The 16,408-nt window shown below is 44.5% G+C and overlaps 1 protein-coding gene across 1 annotated transcript in view; it reads left to right on the plus strand.

Annotated features, from left to right (window-relative positions):
• The window catches only part of LOC119904722 (protein unc-80 homolog), a 56,577-nt gene that overhangs the window by 36,595 nt on the left and 3,574 nt on the right, over positions 1-16,408 (plus strand). The window contains 25 exon segments of the mRNA XM_038721445.1: positions 100-194; positions 3,155-3,244; positions 3,572-3,673; positions 3,791-3,971; positions 4,085-4,350; positions 6,293-6,427; positions 6,520-6,658; positions 6,833-6,929; positions 7,024-7,194; positions 7,330-7,422; positions 7,550-7,768; positions 8,050-8,250; positions 9,189-9,220; positions 9,223-9,311; positions 9,384-9,509; positions 9,610-9,733; positions 10,866-11,072; positions 11,155-11,339; positions 11,451-11,616; positions 11,730-11,909; positions 11,999-12,146; positions 13,015-13,071; positions 14,135-14,216; positions 14,383-14,488; positions 15,770-15,966. Coding sequence (XP_038577373.1) covers positions 100-194; positions 3,155-3,244; positions 3,572-3,673; positions 3,791-3,971; positions 4,085-4,350; positions 6,293-6,427; positions 6,520-6,658; positions 6,833-6,929; positions 7,024-7,194; positions 7,330-7,422; positions 7,550-7,768; positions 8,050-8,250; positions 9,189-9,220; positions 9,223-9,311; positions 9,384-9,509; positions 9,610-9,733; positions 10,866-11,072; positions 11,155-11,339; positions 11,451-11,616; positions 11,730-11,909; positions 11,999-12,146; positions 13,015-13,071; positions 14,135-14,216; positions 14,383-14,488; positions 15,770-15,966 — 3,488 coding nt within the window.

A 16,408-nucleotide genomic window follows, 5' to 3' on the forward strand; every position in this document is an offset into this window, starting at 1 on the left:
GATACATTTATTTTATTTAATTAGGATGATGTCAATAATACTGTGTTAGATAGAGATATATATATATATATATTTTTTCCTTGTGCATGGTCGATGCAGGAACAAAAACGCTGGTGGTACATGGGCAGAACGAATGTGACATCCCAACACAGCTTCCAGTCCATGAAGACACTCAGTTTGAAGCCCTGCTCAAGGTAAGGACAGCAGTGCTAGAGGAAGTACTCTGATCCTTCAGTAAAAGAAACAGTTGTAGTGGGACAACGGTGTGGATTTGTGCAATTTATATTAAATAAATTTGGAGCTACTCCAAATTCCTCTTTTCCTCTCCTAGAGAGGAGCAGGGGGGTTAAAGATCAACTTTCAACAGACTGCTGCAGAGAGAGGAAGGGGGGTGGAAAAGTTGCTTTCTCTAAGTGCTATTCTTTAGCAGTTGATTGTAAAACTGGCACCTTTTTGATTCCGAAGCTGATAACACGGTGCCTGACTGTTAAACTGACAAAAGGGACACTAGCCAGCGATTAGCATTTCCCTGAACAGCCTATCAAAACTGCCCCCCCCCACACACACACGTAACCGTGGCAACTATCCTTGCTCTGTATTTCATTACCCCATCAAAGGGATACCCCCTTTTTTTACGCCTAAGTGTGACATAATCCAGGACAGCCGAACTTTAAATAAACAACTGCAGGCTCCAAAGACCCAATGCATTAACTGCTATCTGTTGTTGATATTAGTGCTGAAAAGAATCTAAATAAGTTACTTTGGCAGTGTTGTTATTTTCAGCAAGATTAAGGACACTCCTTCATTTAATGTGTAACCAATGCTTGTTCACAATACTTTCTCACACAATTCCTTTAGAAATGATAAAAAAAATGTCATACTATACTCTTAATCACCAGCTTGAATTTAAGGCTGAATTCCGCAGTTCCTAAAGAAAGATTGTTTTGGTTTAATCTAAGCTTTCCTCATGTAACCTGAGCTCCCCCAAGTGGACGAAATAAGTATTACACACCATCGCAGGAAATGCAGTTAATGTATAAATGTCACCCACTTATCCTGAGCAATAATGTGACAATTGTTTCCTGTTACCAAATGCTTAACTTAGAACGGTACAACTGTTTGACCACTGAGGTTTGATTGTGGAAAATATTTGATTATAATATGCGCAAATAGATTTTCTTTTTAGACATTAAAGTTTAGAAAGGCAGTCCCTCGGGAAACCTGAAGCGCCCCCTGGGGGAACCACGCCCCAGACAACAAAAGAGCGACACGCGACGTTGTTTGCTCTCTGCTCTGCTCTCTCTCTCGGCTCCTCTCCTCTCGTCGTGCTCTGGGCTTCCGCTCTGCTCTCTGGACGCTTCGGCACGCGTCCGGCGTGCCTCTCCAGGCAACGCCCTAAGAATTCGACCAGCGCAACAGGCCTTTGATCGCTTGAAGCTACACATGCGAAGTGCCGCGACATCGATCTGCCCCTCAGTTTGTTTTATCTTCTTTCTTTTGTTTTGTTAAAGTTGTCAGTCTGTTAAGTTACACTGGACTAATTCAGGAACGACCAAGTTCCCTTTTAAGCTTGTTCGTCGAGCCAACTTCACCGAGATCAGACCAAGCCACGTGGTCTCGCCAGCGGCAACGAAGGAAACCTGAAAACAGCCGAATTGCCAGACACGGAGAACCCCGGAGAATCCCTAGCAAAAAGCCAGGATCGGGCAGCTAGCATGGGACCCGTGCAACAAGCCAAAGCAGGCCGTCGACAAGCCGTAAGACCTAACAAACATTCTGTGATCAGGGATGTCCTGTAATGTTAATAATCTTTTTAACTCCGAAACTCATAGCTTACTTTCATTAGTTCTCCTCTGCCATATGAGTCAAATGCAATCAAACCTCCATTGCTCAGCCATTGTTTATTTTCCCTGTATTTAACCACCCTTTTATATCGCTTTAGTTAGTTAATAAATTCACTGTAATCAAGAACTGTGTGTGTGTTGACTATCTCCACGTCCCTGCCAAGAGAATTGACCCTTTAGATATGAGACTGACTGACTGATTTAAGATAATTTAGGGATCACTAGTAATAATTGTATAATTATTAAAAGCTACCTAGAGGTCCGGAGACTCTAGGATAATAACAACTCCAGTGGTGCCCCGAAACGAGATTTTTTTGAGATTTTCTGAATATTAAAATTCATAATTCTCAAATTTATTAAAATTCATAGCTAATTTAGCCATGCTACACAGTACAACAATGTAGAAATACTCCATTACAAGGCAAAAGTACTTATTACTAGGATATGACATTATCAGATTTTTAATGCTGATGCTGGAGTTAGTTTTATCTATAAGGTAGTTTATTCCAGGGGTTATCAATCTAGGGGTCGGGACCCTTAAAAGGGTCACAAAGATAAGGGGATAAGGGGTCGTGAGAGCAAATGGTGGGGAAAAAAGGGAAAAACTGTTACATAAATTTACATTCATACTTGGCTGTCTTTTACATATTGTAGTCAAGGTATCGCGGCTCTCGTCCACATACCCTTTTCATACCCTGATTCAGTGAAGAATCAGATTTGCTATTATTCTTAATTATTCACAATCAGACTCAGCTATAATGGCCAAGTATGCGAACACATGCTAGGAATTTGGCTCTTGATGTACATACACAGAACAAGCATAAACAAAAAAGCTCTGGAGGAAGCAGACACAGACTACAGTATACAGTAAATAACACACCATAGATAAAACTATTATGTATATGGTGTAGGTGGACATGATATACAGTATATACAATATGAACATCTACTGAATTACAAAAATGATAAATAAATAATAATGAATAGTAAAAAGTATGCAGGTAAATGTTAGAATCAGAGTTACTGGGTAATTGTAAAGGGATTGTTCCTGACACTGTCTGGAGTCAACTGTTCATCAGTGTGATGGCCTGTGGGTACAAACTGTTCCTGTATCTGGTTGTTTCGGCATACAGTTCTCTGTATTGCCTACCAGAGGGGAGAAGCTGGAACAGGTTGTGTCCAGGGTGGTGTTGGATCTGCTGTGACGTTTCTTGTGGAATTCTGTATTCTGGCTGAGAATCAGCTAAATGTTAATGTCACTGAAGTAAACATATGGGAGATGTTCATGATCTTTTTTCCCCCACAACCAGGAGTGCCTGGAATTCTTCAACATTCCTGAAGCCAGATCGGCACACTACTTCCTCATGGACAAACGATGGAACCTCATCCATTACAGCAAGGTAGACACGTCAGGTTTTATTTTGAGCTGCCATTTTTAACACTTTGGTAAACATGTTCACTGTCCAGTAAAACCAGGTATCTGAATATTTGGTCTGAATTATCATTTAAAAAAGCTAAACAAGGTTGGTTTTCTTATGCCATGAAAAGTTGACATTTGTGTTTTGTTTTTTATTGAATATACTTGAGGAAAAGTCACAGGAGGTTACCTGGTGTAATAATCTGTTAGTTATCGAGAGAGAGGGCGAGAGAGCGCATCTTGAAGTACAACCCTGGCAGCGAAGGAGCTAGCTAAAATTGTGCAACATGTTTCTATCTACCTCCTCCAGACCTATGTAAGAGACATCTACCCCTTCCGGAGATCAGTCTCTCCCCAGCTCAACTTGGTCCACATGCTGCCCGAGAAAGGACAGGAGCTTATCCAGAAACAGGTATGGAATATTTAAAGCTTGACAGTTAAAACTGCATGACATTAGCCTAACCTGCCATAGAGAAGTAGAGATTTTTCCTGAATCTGTTTTGTTTTCCTTCCCTGTTCTCCTTTTTAGGTGTTTTCCCGTAAACTAGAGGAAGTTGGCCGGGTCCTCTTCCTCATCTCCCTCACACAACGCATCCCAGCTGCACACAAGCAATCCCATGTCTCCTTGCTGCAGGAAGACCTCCTCCGCTTGCCGTCCTTTCCACGAACCGCCATTGATGCAGAGTTTTCGCTGTTCACTGAGCAACAAGGTGAGATGGACTCGAAGTGTATCATAGGACACTGTAACAGAAATCATTCTAGTTGATACACTTTTTACTGAATATTGACAGTTTTTATTTTCTCCCCCTCCCCACTCTCCCAGGTAAGGAGCTGTTTGGTATGGACACCCTCCACAAGGTGCTGTGGATCAAGCTGCTGGAGGAAATGTTTCTGGGCATGCCCAGTGAGTACCCATGGGGCGACGAGATGATGCTGTTTCTCAACGTCTTCAACGGGGCTCTGCTTTTGCACCCGGAGGACAGCTCCCTCCTCAGGCAGTACACAGCCACCGCCATCAACACCGCCGTTCACTTCAACCACCTCTTCTCCCTGAGCGGTTACCAGTGGATCCTGCCGACCATGCTACAGGTAAGAACACACAGAGGGTACAGGTGGACCAAGAAAGACAAAGTTGCTCATTAAAACTAACAAAAAAACACAAATGTAGTGACAAATCAGGCCGATATCTGGCATCTTGAGATGATCTGCTTGCCCGTTACCAGATCCTACATAACAGCTAATCTAAAACCAATGAAATGTCTATTGTTATACTTTAGAGAAAAATGCAGTTCAATGACATCAGTTCTGACAAACCGTACCCCACTCTGCCTTCAACACCAGTCACATTCTGAAATCTGCAGCCGAACCCAATATAGGTTTCAATTTTGTGAATGAATAAAAATTCCATATAAAACAACACATTACTGGCTCAGATAACCACGTATATTAGATTGTACTCTGCATGGAAAAAAGGAATTATACAAGACTTTCTGCCGCCCTGCTCTCTAGATATCGGCATCTGCCAATGAAAAACCCATATCGATCAACCACTACACAAACGCCCTCTTAGTTGGGAAGAAGTAATTAAATGCCATAATGTATGCAAGTTACTGTTGCACAGTCATTCATGTAATCTCTCTTGGTTTAATTCACATTTTATCTAGCCAAAAGTTTGATTAAAACTTAAGCATTTTAATGGAATCCTTCTGCAATTTTTTTTATTGATCAAAGTAATTGGTAACACCGATAATTTACAACAAGCCCAGATACCCAAAAGCAAACAAAACGCGCACAAAAAGTCCATCCATCCATCGTCAACTGCTTATCCTGCGTACAGGGTCGCAGGGGGCTGGAGCCAATCCCAGCTGACATCGGGCGAAAGGTGGGGTACACCCTGGACAGGTCGCCAGTCCATCGCAGGGCCACACATAAACAAACAAACAATCACACTCACACCTAAGGACAATTTAGGGTCACCAATCAACCTAGGCCGCATGTCTTTGGATGGTGGGAGGAAGCAGAGCACCCGGAGAGAAAGGCCACAGAAAGGCTGCCCTCAGCAAGAAACGTGTTTTTACATAATTTATCGTCATTCCTATTCAGTCACATGTGAGACTGGTCATTCCTGTTTAGTTCAAATAGATGACGATAAATAGTAGGCAACGCATAAGGAGTCGGACAAGTCACTAAACTGCACCAAAGTATCTAATGAAGCGAGCAAAGCATCTGATGAAAGCAGCCGGTAAAATCAGCTAACAAAAGAATAATGAAAATTATTAATATGATTAATATGATGGAACTCAGTGACCAATCTGTGACGAGTGATGTGACTTGCAAATAAAATGTATGCAGTATTGTTAAAGGATATCAGAAGAGGAAATAAACGGAAAGCCAAGAACTGAGCGTCAACTTTGATACAAGTTACATCATTTCAATTTCCCTGAAACATTTGCCTACTAAATCCCAAGACAACATGATCATATTCTGGGTTATTCAATAACGAATTTACAATCAGAATAAATAAATATAAATGCAGATAATATCAACATTGTGTCAGTAGAAATGATCCTGTGCCTCTGAGCAGGACATACAGTAACCTCTAATTTTTCATGTGCAGGTGTTTGTTAAACAGGTAACTGAGAATCCTGCTGCTCTGCACGGATAACTGTGAGACTTTTAGTACCAACACAGTGCACATGTATGTAGACACAAACTCTATCAAAAATCTCACCAACTGTTAGAACCCACTGACAGCTGATCCATCTGTGATCAACTGTCGCCGTCATCAGAAACGGACGTCGCTTCACGTGACGCTTCGGAGGAAAGAACGTCTCATGTCTCTAAAAACATATTTCCTCATTCCTTCTCTCCTGGCTTGGTTTCCTTGCGGAAACAACACAAGGGAGGGAAACGTGATGCAATTAAGAGACTTGAGAAGCGCCTATAGAGCAGAGTTGGCAGCCATCTTAAATATGTCTAAGCCAGGCCGAAACCCTTCTAAGAACCTGTCATCTCTGTATTGTCATGACAGGTCTATTCTGACTATGAGAGTGACCCTTTACTGAGGCAGGGCATCGAGTTCTGCTGCCGGCAGTTCTACATCCTCCACCGCAAACCCTTCATCCTGCAGCTGTTTGCCAGTGTGGCTCCGCTGCTGGAATTCACAGTAAGACCACTGAGGACACGCATCCACATGTTCAAATTCATTTACAGCCAATGGGTATTTTAAGGTTCTCGTGTCTATATCTCCCATCGCAGACCAGCACTAGTACTGGTCTGTCTAAAGGAGTGTCAGCCCAGTGTCTTTTTGACCTGCTGGTCTCGCTGGAGGGTGAGACCCAGGACGCCCTGGATGCTCTGGAGCTGGTAAAGGCTGAGAAACCTCTGCGCTCTCTTGGTAAACTGTCAGCCACCTTTATACACTTATTGTTGTCTTTTTAAATGTGAGGGTAGTGTCAGTAGCAATGAACAAGGCCCAGATACCAGCCTTTACAAATGATATACTAATTATTTTTGGAAATATCCTGCTAATATTGTTTTCAAATACCTGTGTTTACTTTTTTTGTTGCAGATTTCTGTTATGGTAATGAGGACCTGACCTTTTCCATTAGTGAGGCCATCAAGCTGTGTGTCACTGTGGTTGCCTACGCTCCTGAATCCTTTAGGAGGTATGGAGACATATTGAGGAGGCACCTAGGGCTTTCCCTCTTCTTCCTCTCTGCTTGTATGTTCAGATTTTCTGCCTCCTGTGTACGTCTCCAGTCTCCAGATGCTGATGGTGCTGGAGGCCCTGGTCCCCTGCCACCTGCAAAAGCTGAAGAGCAACACGATTACAATGGAGTCGGCCTCAGCTGCTAGGGATGAGATCGCAGCCATCGCTGCTCTGGCCACATCCCTGCAGGCCCTCCTCTACAGCTCAGAGTCCCTCACAAGGTCTGACCATCAGAAATGAAACAAAGAGCACAACAAAACAAGTCTGGATTTTTGTACTTGAGAGGCCTTTTTTGTTGCATAGGAATGTTTTAGCTGCTTACAATACCCATAAATGTATTCACACCTCCTCCACAGGCCCATGACAGCTCCCCAGATGTCCCGCTGTGATCAGGGCCATAAGGGAGGCACTACAGCTAACCACGCCATGTCAGGAGGGGTCAACACCAGGTCAGGACTATAACATGATCAATTGTAGGAGATCATTTAACTCACCTAGTTGCAGAAAAGATGGCTAGAGCGCTGTTCTGGAGTCCAACAGACAAGACTGAGCTCCTGTTTGTATGCATGTACCCAGGGACAACCTCCACCTGCTGGAGGAGGGCCAGGGCATGCCGAGGGAGGAGCTGGACGAGCGCATCGCCAGGGAGGAGTTCCGCCGGCCACGGGAGTCCCTGTTAAACATCTGCACAGAGTTTTACAAACACTGTGGGCCGCGACTCAAAATCCTGCAGAACGTCGCTGGTGAGCCACGGGTCACAGCCCTGGAGCTGCTGGACATCAAGTCTCACATGAGGTGATGGCTCATGACTGATTTCAAATCATGCTTGATCAGATTTATTGATAAACATTTGTACGTTGATTGTTCTCTTCCTGCAAGATGCTTAATGGAAGGACGAGAGCGACTCATTCATCTTCACCACCTGCATTTTCTTTTTAGTCAGTTAGGCAGAGGTCCAGTTAAAAAAGTAAATTTTTAACAACTAGCTGAGAGTTGCTTTTGGGGGCTTTATCCTTAAAATAGCAAAATATACCATACATAGTTACACTGAAGGTGTGTCTGTGTGTCTCCCCCAGGCTGGCAGAGATCGCCCACGCCCTGCTGAAGCTGGCGCCCTACGACACGCTGACCATGGAGAGCCGAGGGCTGCGGCGCTACATCATGGAGATGCTGCCCATCACCGACTGGTCGTCAGAAGCCGTCCGCCCCGCCCTCATCCTCATCCTCAAGCGGCTGGACCGCATGTTCAACAAAATCCACAAGATGCCTACCCTCAGGTGCGCTCGCCCACAGGCATTATGCACCAGGTCTGTTGAATACGATCCCACTTCTTTCTCTGTCTCCCTGTGAGTGTATCGTGCTGTGCCGGTGCCGTGGTGTGTACAATAGCTAGACGGCTTCTTGGCACTGTCCTCTGTAGTGCTGCCTTGGTGGGTGCTGTACCGTAAGTGCTGCTGTGGCGTGTTTTTGTGCAGGTACTTGTGGGCGTGGTGTGTGTGCAAGAGGAGTTCAATAAATAAAATAAATACCTGGGTGTATGAGGATGTGTGTACTGACAATGGATCCCCACGGCAGTGTTCCCTCTAAGCCAGGGTCCAGCCTGGTATCATGGAAGATGATTCATTTCAGAGAAACACAGTCAGTTTTGGCTGGTGATTGCATTTTTCATACATAAAATGCAGCTCAAATAACATAAACAACATGCCTTTTAAACCTGTAATAAAATGTTCCAATACAAGCAACTATACCAGAAGTGGAGCTGCGTCCTCTTCCATGATGTAAGACTGAACCCTGCTGGCTCAGAGGGAACACTGGTCACAGGTGTGCGCCTCACACCAGGATCTGTTGCTGTAGTGTCTAGCTGGCTATGTTTGTGAGCTTTGCTGTGTCCTATATTTGCTGTCCTTTCGGCCTTTATTGCAGTCATAAAGGTGATGATTATATGGCAGGGAATATTAATAACGAGGTAAGTGTTTCACCGGTATCATTCTCAGCATTTGGTGGTTTCCTCCTCCGCTTTGTAGATTTGTCGATTTGATCTTATGCCACATTCAAGTCATTAAAAAATAAAATCTGATGAGGTAGAAATAAGGTTAATGTTTCCAGGTCAACATCTTGAATTTCCCTTTTCATCCTGCATGACATGAATGTGGCATTTGAATTTTATTTTTTTTAAATCAAGGTGCTTTTATTTGTTTGGGTGTGTGTTCTCCAGGAGACAGGTGGAGTGGGAGGCGGCCAGCAGCCTGATGAGGGGATCTGCCTGACCCTGCAACGGCAGCCAATCATCTCTTTCCTTCCACACCTCCGCTCGCTGATCAACGTCTGCGTCAACCTGGTATGGTAACACGCAGACGCGCAAAACCTTCTAGATAATTACTGTTTACTGATGATTGGCATGTGTTGCCAGGTGATGGGTGTGGTTGGTCCCTCCAGTGTGGCAGATGGGCTACCTCTTCTCCACCTCAGCCCCTACCTATCCCCTCCGCTGCCCTTCAGCACAGCAGTGGTCCGACTGGTTGCCCTGCAGATCCAGGTAGGCCCTTATTCACCTGACTGGACATCCATTCTTCGCTGCACTGATTTTACGTTAAAGAATTTTTAATTCCTCCAATTTCCCCCCACCCCCCTCCAAGGCCTTGAAGGAGGACTTTCCGCTCAGCCATGTGATCTCACCTTTCACCAATCAGGAGAGGCGCGAGGGGATGCTGCTCAACCTACTCATTCCCTTTGTGCTCACTGTTGGCTCTGGAAGCAAAGGTAAGAGCTTACAGCTTACATCCACTTTTTTATTTTGTTCTTTGTGCTCTTCTGTTGTTTTTAAGCTGCTACTCTACTATAAATCTAGGTTATTTAAAGGATGCAATTTTCATAGAGGCAATTTTCTTCATTGTCATATTTGGTATTGTTCTGATCTTGTGACATATGGTATATTGTGTGAATTGTAATAAGTTACTTATTACTACTTAAAAAAGTAATTATATAACTTACACTACACCCCCCCACCCCAATCCCAAAAAGTGACTGACAACCTGTTTAACAGCTCATTTTAGAAATGAATCCATTTTACAGTCAACAATCTACCAATCTAAAAGCATTGCAGCCTCTTAAACCAGATGTTGTTGTAAAAATATACAGTGTAGGTTATGTATTTAACAAAATAAAAAACAAAGCAAGTCACTCCCGACTTTTGAACTACTATTGTTCTGCACATGCCTTTATAAGAGCAGTATTCAGTGTTTTTACAACACATAAATTGTTGCTTAACGTCACACTCTCGACACGTGCATGCATCACTGGCAGTAGCGGCCTCCCAGTCAGCGCCAGAGTTTCATTCTCCAAGTTTCAAATTGCTGTGCTGCTTTAGCAGATGCTTCAGTACATTAGATGTAGAATTGTTCCCAGTTAAAATCTTTTTGCTGGTTGCACAAAGTTTGCAACCGATGACGATCTTTGACTGACAAACTCAAAGTAACGTCAGTATGTACAGCTGTTGAAAGAACGCCTATCTCCTTGCTCTTCATTCTTCCTTTAGCTTTTTGGCTAGCAGCTGACTTTAACAACATAAGGTCCAGCTTCTCAACTTGAACTGCCCCTGACCTGCCGCGCAATGGCGCATACACGTCAAGGGCAACAACACAAATCGCATTCTAGTAATAAAGTAATGCTGCATTACTTTGATGAATAACTGTAATATTATTACTGTTTTGGAAGTAATCCCTTACACTACTAGGGGAAAGTAATATTACTTCCCAACGCTCTTGGTTAACATTCAAACCTGCTGTAGGTCCTTAACAGAAACACTGCTTGATTAAATGGCCAAAACATAAACAAAGATCTGTTGCTTGCTAGCTTGTTTGTATTTTCACTCTTTCAGTTTCTCCTTCTGCAGATAGCCCCCACCTGGAGCCACCTGAGATCTTCCTGCTTCTCCAGACGGTCATCAATATCCTCCTGCCACCTCGGATCATCTCCACCTCCCGCACCAAGAACTTCATGCTGGACGCTTCCCCAGCTCACTGCTCCACCCCGGGCGACACGGGGAAGGACCTGCGCAGGGAGGGATTAGCAGAGTCCACCAGCCAGGCTGCTTATCTGGGTATGAATGAGAAGTGGACAGCATTTTATAGCTTCTCTCGTTCCTACCACTCATCCTCTTCCCTTCTTCTCTCGCTCTGCAGCTCTGAAGGTGGTGTTGGTTTGCTTTGAGCGCTCGCTGGGAAACCAGTGGTACCGGCTGAGCCTGCAGGTGAAAGAGATGGCTCTGAGAAAGGTGGGCGGCTTGGCCTTCTGGGACTTCATTGACTTCATTGTCCGGACCCGTATCCCTATCTTTGTCCTGCTGAGACCTTTCATACAGTGCAAGGTAAAGAACCAGTGAATTTTGTCCATTCACCATAATTGCGTGCACATATGTACAATTTGCCTGTGTGTCTTTGTCTTCCTAACTGGTCCTTATATGTTTATGTGCGTGCAGTTGTTGACCCAGCCTGCTGAGTCCCAGGAGGAGATTACAGCACGTCACCACATCGCTGACCAGCTGGAGCGACGTTTCATCCCGCGACCTCTCTGCAAGAGCTCCCTGTTTGCAGAGTTCAACAATGAACTCAAGATACTCAAGGAGGCTGTGCACAGCGGCTCTGGTCAGACACCAAAACTTACATTTCATTTACATTGTGGAAATCTGTCTTTTTAAATGTTGTTAACTAATCTGTTTTTAACCCAGTCTTCTGTTTGACTCTGCCCCCCTCTTCAGCTTATCAGGGCAAGACGTCCATCAGCACGGTGGGCACCTCTACATCAGCCTATCGCCTCAGTTTGGCCACAATGTCGCGCTCCAACACAGGCACCGGCACAGTCTGGGAGCAGGACAGCCAACCGTCACGCCAACCCTCCCAAGACACGCTCAGCCGCACCGATGAGGACGATGAAGAGAGTCAGGAACATTTTCACACCATTGACAAGCATTTTCACATTTGTAGAAATCCGAACTGAGCTCACAGCCCTCCATCCCTCTCCCTCCAGATGACTCCATGAGTATCCCCAGTGTGGTGAGCGAGCACGAGGCGTTTTTGCCCAGGGTGATGGCACAGCGTCGTTTCTCCAGCCACGCCACCGGCTCGGCAGCCTCGCAGCAAGAGGCCCCCCGCACCACCATGCTGCCCAGCCACAGGTAGCATTTCCAACACGTACACATGCATGCACAGAAATACACACAGAATCATGCATGTACAAACAAGCACAAAGTTTAACTTTTCTTCAAGTGTTGTTTCTTTTATAGCCATGAAGAGTTTTGGGTATGTACACAACTGAATGCACACAACCATGTCCTTGTTTAAATCTGAGGAAGATCCTTGTCGGTTCAAAGCATCGGCTGTTTAATAAATTTAGTGTCTTGGCTTGTGAGCCTTGGGCAATATCTTCTTGTTCATGATTTGTTCTGCAATTGGCGATACAGGACTAAAATAGTGAGCTGGTGTGCACACAGAAATAATCTCACTGGGTGAAACCTCAAGTAGGGCTAATAAAATAAGGTTTTCATTCACTTGTGAATTTTTATATATCATTTGATTCAGCTGAACAAAGGCAGAAAAAACGACAAGCAACAATTTATTTAACTTTCAGTACTTTACTCTTCAAACTGGCTTCAACCGCTGAGGTCGGACTCAACCTTTGAGAGTATTTCCTGTTTGTTTCCAGAGCTGCGCTGCCTTCAATAATTGTTCGTGTACAATTCAAATTTGGGATGTTTATGTAATATGTAGAATTAACATTTTGAAAAGGATCAACCAGTCATATCCCATAACCACAGTCATTTTTTTCTGTGTATATCTCTGTCGATTTATAATATTTTTATTCAACAGTCTCAGAGCAGCATTGTGAAGTAGCTAACACTCTGTGTCTGGGTAAGAATGATGTTGTGGTCAGAGCGAACGCCCTGGCTTCCCACCCCGCTCTCGCGGCTCAGGCACTTGGGTGGTGGTGGATCTCGACTACGCTCCCTAAACTCCCATTCTCCCCCTTCGCCCCCCTTTTTACAGTGAACCCAATGTGCTAGATGAGTCCCAGGGCCTTCTGCAGGAGGGTAACCTCTCTAGGTACAGTGGCCCTCTCTCTGTGTGTGTCCCATTGGTGCGTTCTTGCATCTGTCCGCCAGCGGGAGGGGCATCACCTCGGGACGGCCTCCTCTACTGGCCGCCTCACCGTTGATCACTCATCCACATCCAATCAAACCGCCTTGGCCCGCCACGCCCCCTCCCCCCACTTACCTGTCTCTATCTCTTTCTGTGTGGGTCCAGTGTGCCTTGTCTCTGTCCCCTACCCCTCCACTTCCTTTTGAGCTCCACACTGACCCTCATCTTCTCAGCTCATCTGCTGTGCTATCCTAACCCCCCCCCCCCAAAAAAAAAACAAAAATACATAGAGGACCCCCTCAGCCCCGAGGCCAGGGAACTCTGCCTCTGTTTCTCCTCTGTTAGCTGTGGGTCTTTACAGTTGATGTGCCATCAACAAAGTCAGCCTCTCTTCCATTGGTGCCATGGTGTTTCATAGTGTTTACGTGTCTATCAGGCTTCTCGCTGATCAAATTGGGCGTCCTACTCTGGATACCAATCTGCAGGGGCAAGGGGGAACTGGGGTGGCAACCATAATACAAGGAACTTTTTTTCTTAGTCCAGTTTTTCTTTTGCAAACTTCAAATCAGTTCTAGCTCTATATAATGGCTGAATTACAAACTTATTTTAGTGTCACTTAAAAAAGGGGAATTTAAAATGTATGACGGCCAAAATAAACGATTTAAAAAAGATAATTAGCATTTAGCAATCATCACACAAGTTTCTATTGTCAGCGTTGCTACTCCAGCCCCTACCATCCCTTGTTGTGTTTTCAGTGTATGACATCATGGCAGCACTGTTTTTTCTGCACTGTGATTGGGTGTCTTGTAGCATACTGTGTGTGCCGTGTAGTGAGTGAATAAGTAGAATAGCAGCGACGTGTTATTGTGGTCAAAGATGTGGTGAGTGAGCGAGCACAGCTGGGGATGCGGTTGCCCTTTGTTCCCTTCGTGGTGATGTAGTTCTGTCTTTTGTGTGTGTGTGTGTGTGTGTGTGTGTGTGTGTGTGTGAATGCATGTGTATATGTCCATCTGACTGGTTGTAACAGGGTTGCCAGTGTCCAGAGTGAACCGGGCCAGCAGAACCTTCTTATCCAGCCTCCGTTAGGAAGAAAGCGAGGCCTCAGACAGGTGTGGACGTCAACTTTGTCTTTCATGTTTTTTTTATTTTTCACATTTGTCATATTACATACATGCTAAAAGATTCTAAAATATTAGTGTTTGCTGAAGAATGCATGAATGGAAACACAGCTAACACTCTGTACTGGGTTGCACTTCATTGTGACTTCCCCTGCAGCTACGTCGCCCTCTGCTGTCCATTCCAAAGAATGAACCACGTGGTCGATCTGGAGCGAGGCTTTCTACAACACGTAGGAGCATCCAGCCCAAGAACAAGCCACTGGGTAACAGCACACATGCCTTCATCTGTGTGTGTGTGTGTGTGTGTGTGTTAATGTTGGTGACTGAACACAAGTTTGTAGGTTTGTAGATAAGGCCCCATTCACACTACTCCGTTTTTGTTTAAAAATCGAGTTTTAAAATGAATACAATCTCCGTCCACACCAGCGTTTTAGCTGCGTATCAGAGTTGATCTCTGTCTACATTAAAACTATGGAAAACACACATCTAGTGGCCGTTCACGTACACTGGGCATGCGCGTGCCAGTTTCAACATGAAGCAGATGGTCTCTTCCGTAGTTACAGAAGATCTGACGAAAGAATAAAGTAATAAAGACGAAGACTCAGACCAGATTATTATTTTTTTTTGCACGGACCAATAATGAGCTGGGACTGTCACTGAATGTAACACACAAGTGTGGCGGCGGAAAACAGACTGGGAGTCGCCGCAAAGTAACAAGTGTAGGCAGATAAGTGTTATTTGCACAGTACAGAATATTTTAATAAAAATAACAAGTCAAAAACACTGTCAGTAGCACCGTGTGTCTGCTTTGAATGACTTATAAGACCCAATCAGAGAGCTAAAACGCCCTCCAGAGTTTCAAAATGAAAAACGGGGTCGGCAGCGTTTTCAAACTTGTCTGTTTTAGGTCTTCGTTTTCGCAAACGTAGCAAAAGGACTCTGTTCTAAAACAAAAACACAGTAGTGTGGGTGGGGCCTAAGTGAGGGTGAAAGCACATCTTTGTCTGTCTTGAAATTTAAAAAAAGATTTAGTGACTCACTGAAAAATGACCAGACTTACCCTGCACTTCAGATCACGCACACAAGCCAAATCGAGACCGTTTAATACAGTTAAAACATAATTCTCTTATTAAAATACTATTCATTTCTGTGTGCTGACTTGAACTGACCCGTCCTCCCCATTAATGACCTCTGTCTTTGTTCCAATGTTGGTTGTTGTACCACGTGTCACCAAACTGACTCTTCTCACTCTGTTCTGTCTGATGCCTTATGTTTCGAAATAAAGAAACTTTGTTGGACTGTGAAGGTGAGACACAACTCTTAACCCTTCCTCTCCACCCTGCAACGGCCCGCTCCTTTTATCTGCAACCTCACCCAATAGGGCGCTCTGCATGTCTGTCTTGCATCCCCCTCCCAGTCCCTGCCTAACCCTCCTGTCCCATCCCTGCCTCCACTCTCTTTGGTGGTGCTGATGTGTTAGCGAGTCGCTAGCTGGCACTGTCGTCTTAGTTTTGACCACATGCGCATGCATGTGTGCCCCACAGCGCATGGAGACCAAAAGAGGTCAGTGACCTTTACAGAGAATCAAAGCCAGCAGCCGTCTGCACCTCCCAGCGCTGTGGACCCTCCAGCTGAGGTCAGGAAGGCCAGTCCTGCCGTTTCAAAGTCCTCAACGCTGGAAGTGCCCTCTGCCTCCTCAGCCACAGTCACTGCCGACCTGCACGGCCCTGCTAACACACAGGTAGGTCCAGCAGAGAGGACTGCAGCAGGGGCGGGTAGGTAACTGTTGAAACATAACTTCTAAACTGCTTGTCCTGAAGTGGACAGTATTAAAAAATAAAAAACACCTTTTGTTAAATAAATAATAACAAAATACGTAGTATAACCATCCTTTCACGGGATATTACTACAAGTTTTTATTTAATTTTAGCAGTTTTTATTTAAAAAAAGAACTTTACAACATTCATAACACCACTTTTCATCACAATGTCTTTGTCTATCAAAACAAACTGGTCTGAGCCAATTATGTGATCAGTCACACTACTGGGTAACACATAGAAACAAAAATGGTCTTCAGGAAAGGTACATTTTGAACTAAAAATCGCTGGAGTGAAATTAAAATCAGCTGCAAAAAAATGTGAAGTGAGGTTAAACAAAATATTTGATTATTTTTTACATTCATG

This window comes from Micropterus salmoides, unplaced genomic scaffold, assembly GCF_014851395.1.
Source record: "Micropterus salmoides isolate LMB-PRFRI ecotype aquatic unplaced genomic scaffold, ASM1485139v1 Ms_hic_scaffold_1, whole genome shotgun sequence".
NCBI classification, from domain to species: Eukaryota; Metazoa; Chordata; class Actinopteri; order Centrarchiformes; family Centrarchidae; genus Micropterus; species Micropterus salmoides.